This window comes from Palaemon carinicauda, chromosome 25 (genome assembly GCF_036898095.1).
Source record: "Palaemon carinicauda isolate YSFRI2023 chromosome 25, ASM3689809v2, whole genome shotgun sequence".
NCBI classification, from domain to species: domain Eukaryota; kingdom Metazoa; phylum Arthropoda; class Malacostraca; order Decapoda; family Palaemonidae; genus Palaemon; species Palaemon carinicauda.
This window is the reverse complement of record NC_090749.1, coordinates 31,546,190-31,552,722: the sequence shown is the minus strand read 5'-3', so window position 1 is coordinate 31,552,722 and position 6,533 is coordinate 31,546,190. Positions and strand designations below refer to the sequence as shown.

General features: G+C 32.8%; 1 protein-coding gene across 1 annotated transcript; it reads right to left on the bottom strand.

Annotated features, from left to right (window-relative positions):
• Positions 1-815: 815 nt before the first annotated feature.
• On the bottom strand, positions 816-3,374 carry LOC137619218 (uncharacterized). The gene is made up of 7 exons (XM_068349397.1): positions 3,243-3,374; positions 2,594-2,778; positions 2,359-2,467; positions 2,125-2,209; positions 1,806-1,912; positions 1,547-1,670; positions 816-1,328 (listed from the first exon to the last, which is right to left on the bottom strand). Exons 2-7 carry the CDS (start codon positions 2,748-2,750, stop codon positions 1,161-1,163), a joined length of 750 nt encoding a protein of 249 aa, XP_068205498.1. The 5' UTR covers positions 2,751-2,778; positions 3,243-3,374; the 3' UTR covers positions 816-1,160.
• Positions 3,375-6,533: the final 3,159 nt, after the last annotated feature.

Sequence of the window (6,533 nt, the reverse complement as noted above, 5' to 3'; positions counted from 1 at the left end):
CTTGTGTGTGTGTGTGTGTGTGATTGTTTCAATCATTATTTTTACCATAGCTTTCTGAGTTATAATTAGCTTTTCATGTTTTAAGGCTTTAGTAATACCAAGTTTCTGATGCATAAGTTAATACTGGGACGACCATTTGATTAAATAATTTTTCTTCTTAGAAAGAGAGAATAGAAGTTTATCCCTGATAATCTCATCTTGTTTACCAAAAAGCTCCCCATATAATGTTTATTCTTTTTTTTTTCATATCTCATGTTATGGGGAACCACTTACTCTGTCCTAAGTGTGTATATTCATTAACAATTTCCAGACGTTCGTCCATAACTCTTATTTGCAGTGTCTCTGCCTCTTCATTGAACATTTTCCAAGTATTACTCATCTCTATTTTTAGTCCCACATTTCTGGTTTTTCTATTCAAATCCTCCATCAATTTTTGTAATTTTCAAGTATAAAGTACTTACCCTAGATAAAATAAGTCTAGGAATAACAGATCCACACAGAAATAATCATTTCTATATATATATATATATATATATATATATATATATATATATATATATATATATATATATATATATATATATATATATATATATATATATATATATCATAAAAATATTTATCCAACACTGTATTCATGAATAGATTTATATAAAACGATATGTTGTACAATTATAGTTTTAAATTTCCCTCATTATCTAGAATCATAAGGATATGAAGACCAAAATAGACCAATTATTTTATTTGATATCATTGGTATGACAAATTATTGTTTCTAAACATTTCATTCCTTTTGTTTTAAAAATGTTTGCGTATTTAAAAAAAAAGGTTTATATCATCAAAAAACATATTAAGCAAATGGTTATAGCATAATATTCAGTTTTCTAAATTCAATCCAAATATATCACAGAAAAAGAAAATATAATTATCAATTGCTAATGATATGAACATATCTGGATATTAGTATCCAGAGTATAATTCCTTTCTCTTTTTCACGGAACTACTGTACATATAAAAGGGGGTACTTCTTCAGCCTCAACCACAGTCCCTAGACCTCCACCGGGTGCCAGATTCGTGAATCTATTTATGGGTAGTCGACATATCCCCCAAGGGATGGCCGCTACCGTGCCACTGATGTTCTTCTGTTTTCAGGTGTAGGGTTAGGAATTGCTTTCGCTGGGGTGAAAAGGGGGCTTGCAAAGTTCCTTGTTGAGTATTGTGGTAAGGTTGTTCGTAAGGCGATCAAGGTAATGATTTATAGCCTTCACCACAGCTTTTGGATGATCATTCAGCTCCTGAGTCCCTTCTTCACTGACATCGATGTAGGTCTAAGAGGAAAGATACAAATAGATATGGTGGAAATCACATACATAACACCAATTTCACGAGACTGTCCTATCATTCATATTTTTTTTTCTTTTTTAGTTAGATTAACATTTTCTCCATTGCATTTAGTTCTTATAAACATGCAAGTGATAACTAAACTGAATAATAAGAGTTGACCATATAAGGGACATAATTAAGGAAGAGAAAAGGGAGCACTTACACTGATTTTTTCAGCACTGAAAGTCATTGTGAGAGTTTCTTTTTTGATGCAGAGATAGAAGGGATACGTCGAGTAAATGTCGTTTATGAACTCCAACCTCAGAGTATAGTTAGATACCTGCGAACTGACAGTAGACAAAACTATTGTTAACGGTAATTGAATTATCTCTTAAAGTTCAAATTCGACAAGAATTTTTGTTCAACAATGCTACAGGAGGGACAGGTAATATTCGGGTAATGTCAGTTTTGGAAATACTCACGTAAAGTTGGTTGGTTGTAGACTAACATCCAAATCACTTGCATTAGTATCTAATAAAGCAAACGTGGTATGGAATTCCAATTTTATTCCTTTGAGGTCCACTGTTGTCTACAAAGATTCGTAGAGACAGAGAATTTGTGGTATTAATTAATTAAAAGTAGATGAGAATTAGGAAGAAGACAAATGAATTATTTCTTCTCGTTAAAGAAACGATATAAAAAATCAAACAAGCCACAAACAATTAATTGTTTTGTTTAGTTGTCTTCAGAATAACACATAATTAGGTAACAAAGTACGAATATTTTATAATACTTCCTTACCAAGTGAGGCCAAATAACATTGAAGGAGTGGCACTCAAAATTGGAAAAGCCTTTAAATTTTAGTCTAGAGAATTCGATGAAATAGCTGAAAGAGAGAAAAAAAAGCTTCAGCTTAGAAGAAATGACAATGCTCACATCGTAATAAAATGTTGCAGAATGTTTTCAATTTATTTTATCTCTCTTATAAGTTACCGAAAACGAAATTCACGTTTTCATTTGCTATGTACAACTAACCTGGTGTCTTCACGATTATAATTGAATTCGTCGATAAAGGGGAACGTGTGTGGATCCTTGGGACGAAACACCCTTTGTAGTTCATAAGTAATTATAGGCCTGGGGTCAACTGAAAGGAAAGGAATATTCAACATAAATTAAATGAGTAAAGCAAGCAACAGTAAACAACTTCAAAAATGAGAACTCAGACACCGCACAATTTCACCAAGCTCTTTCAACTTCTTTGTTTACTTACTTGGAGGCAAAAATACTGATGCAAAGTGAGCTGAAGGCGGAATCCCTGATGCAAAGGGAGCTGAAGGCGAATATACTGATGCAAAGGGAGTTGAAGGTGGAATCCCTGATGCAAAGGCAGCTGAAATTGCCACCAGGATCAATGTTCTCGGGAACATGGGTGAGGGAGAGCGTTTCAATAAGGACCTGTAAAGAGAGAGAGCGAGAGAGAGAGAGAGAGAGAGAGAGAGAGAGAGAGAGAGAGAGAGAGAGATTTATTATGGATATTAGTTTTAGACTGTAATCAGTACTTGTTCAACTCTCCTTCTCTTTTTATATTGAAAGACATGTGGTCTGAAAAGAGATTGATCACAGTTCAGTCTGGTGAAACTGTGAACAATCTTAATGTCATTCTGAAACTGCTTCGAGACCATCTCTCAGTAGACATATAAAAGAAAGGAGTAATTCCACATATAACTCACTGTAATTATTAGAAACAGTAATGCCCCCATATTAATAACTGTACAAATTGTATGATAGAATATTTCACTTTTAGAAATGCGTTATTTCCAAAGTTTTGTTCTCATCAACTCATGAAAGGTGAGCTGGCAACAGAAATATTTCAGTCCCCAGAGAATGACTGACTATCAAAGAGACCAAGTCCAACTCACAACAACGTCTTGTGTCCTGCAGAAGGAGACGACGGAGGAAGCAGAACAGATCTGAAGGACACCACCACAGAGTGCTTGTGACTCCGGAGGACTGCGGGAAGAGAAGCTTATCCTGGACCTATAAATACCAATTGGATATCCCTGATTCCCCATCCCCCCCACCCGCCGAGAACTCACACTCCCCACCCCCTCCCCTTTCCCCACCTTCGAGGCTCCCCTTGGCTCCGTACGGTTCATGTTTAATGAGTCACATTTCCTAATCTGCCATTTTAGTTCTCTCTCTCTCTCTCTCTCTCTCTCTCTCTCTCTCTCTCTCTCTCTCTCTCTCTCTATATATATATATATATATATATATATATATATATATATATATATATATATATATATATATATATATATATATATATATATATATATATATATATATATATATATATATATATACCGTATTTTCCGTGTCATAAGACGCACCTTTTTTCCCGAAAATTGACCCCCAAAATCACCTTGCGTCTTAACACTTGAGAAAAAGTTGTATATGGGAATTTGACACCCTTCAAACACCCAACTATTGACATACAAGCACTCAAACTCACGAGAGATAGATATAAACCTACAATTATCATTCATATGTAATAAATTCTTTTATTTTTAAATTGCACTTCATTTAATGAAGTACAGTAGCATTTTTTTTTCAATCAGCTGATGATTCGCTAACCCCCTTCTACAAAATAACATCCCAACTAATGGTCTCATAGCAGACGACGCTATGATATATTAGTTGTTTATGCAGTATATATCTATTTTCTCATTTTTTGTTGATATTTTGTAATGAAGCAATATATTGATAATGACTTTGTTGCCCGAGTTAAGAAATAATACAAACAGACGTTTGCTGAATACGACCTTGGAAAAAAAAACTTTATTTGCCAATTGCAGTAATACCAATTTGCAGAAAAGTAACTAGACCTAGAATCACATAAACAGTAGCAAAATTATTCCACCTAAGAGAATGTCTAGATTTCTCTAATCAATAATTACATTTGGTGAGAAAATTTATAGGCCATATGAGGAATTTGGAAATAGTACAAGAATTTTACCTCTTTAACAAAATTTTATGCACCTTTGGAAACGCTGCCTTCAAGTAAACAACACTTGAAACACCAAACATTCTGACTAAAGGTGTAGTTGTGGTGGAAACCACGATTGGTTTAGTGGTTTCTTATATGAATATTTAATAAAATTGGGATAATCGGCATATAGCTAATTACTATTAACTTTAACATTTCATAATTCATCCAAAATAAGAAAAGTTACTGTGCAAAACAATAATCACGCTAGAGCCATTGACTGGGAATTTGTGCTAAGAAGTTTTTAAAATCCTCAATTTTTTTTTCTAAAACTTCCTTGCTAATTTAAGGGTGCGTCTTACCACTTGTAGCGTCTTATGACACGGGAAATACGGTATATATATATATATATATATATATATATATATATATATATATATATATATATTTATATATATTTATATATATATATATATATATATATATATATATATATATATATATATATATATATATATATATATATATATATATATATATATATATATACACACACTCATATATGTATGCTGTATATATATATATATATATATATATATATACATAAGTGTAAATCTGTATATATACTCATGTATGCATGTATATATATATATATATATATATATATATATATATATATATATATATATATATATATATATATATATATATATATATATATGTGTGTGTGTATGTGTGTGTGTGTAAATATCTGTTTATATTCGTATATACTGTATACATATGCATATTTATACATATATATGCATCATCATCATCATCATCTCCTACGCCTATTGATGCAAAGGGCCTCGATTAAATTTCGCCAGTTGTCTCTATCTTGAGCTATCAATTCAATACTTCTCCATTCATCATCTACTTCGCAGTTCATAGTCCTCAGCCATGTAGGCCTGGGTCTTCTAACTGTTCTAGTGGCTTATGGAGCCCAGGTGAACGTTTTGTGAGCTAATCTCTCTTGGGGAGTGCGAAGAGCATGCTTAGACAATCTCCATCTACCCCTGAATATTATCTCATTGCATATGGCACTCAAGGAATCTCTCTTATAGTTTCATAATCCTGTCCTGCCAATTAACTCCCAATATCCTTTTGAGGGCTTTGTTCTCAAACTTACTAAATCTATGCGTAGAATATAGAAATCCCCTGTTGATGGCATTTGTGGACTATAGAAAAGCCTTTGATATTGTGCACCGCTTGATTTTATGGGGAGTCCTACGTTATTATGGAATTTCTCTTAAATATGTAAATTTAATTAAGTCTGTTCCCGGGCATAGCAAGTGCAAAGTTAATGTTAATGGAGTCTTATCAAATGAATTTCCAGTGATCAGCGGAGTACTCCAAGGGAAAGTGTTGTCACCTATGTTCGTTATCCTCCTCATGGATTTTGTAATGTGTAGAGGAGATGGTGGAGAAGGATTAGACTGGATTGGTGATAGGAATTTAACAGACCTAGAGTGTGTTGATGATGCTGTCCTTGTTAACAGAACGCCACAGGATTTGCAATGCTTGCTTAACAGAATGCATGAAATATCATACGAGGTTGGGCTTAAGATAGATAGATGAAAGACAGAGATGATGAGAACAGAGTATGTAATGGAAGATTAAGTATCATTGGAAGGAGAAAGGATTAATGAGGTAGAATCATTTAAGTATTTAGGAACTATAATCTCCAATGCAGGGTCCTTAGAATTAGAGTTCAGTGAAAGATTAAAGAAAACAAATCAAACAATGGCTAGGTTAAATAAAATTTGCAAGTCAAATCGCCTGAAATTACATATAAAATGAGACTATATATCAGTTTAGTGAGATCAGTGTTACTCTATGGTATGACAATGAAACAATCTCCAATAGATATACGATTATATGCATTTGAATATATATATATATATATATATATATATATATATATATATATATATATATATATATATATATATATATATATATATATATATATATAAACCCAAGTTAGTCGTGAACACAATCAGATCAAAATTGAGTAAAAAATTGAATATTTAGAGGTCATTCATGAGTGGGAGAGGCTTGTGACAGACAGTGTCAATGCCCCAGAGACTGACCATATATCCATATGATCAGAGCCCAAGCCCCTCTCCACCCAATATAAGACAAGAAACTATCGATTTTGAGCGGGCCTTGATCTTCGGTCCAG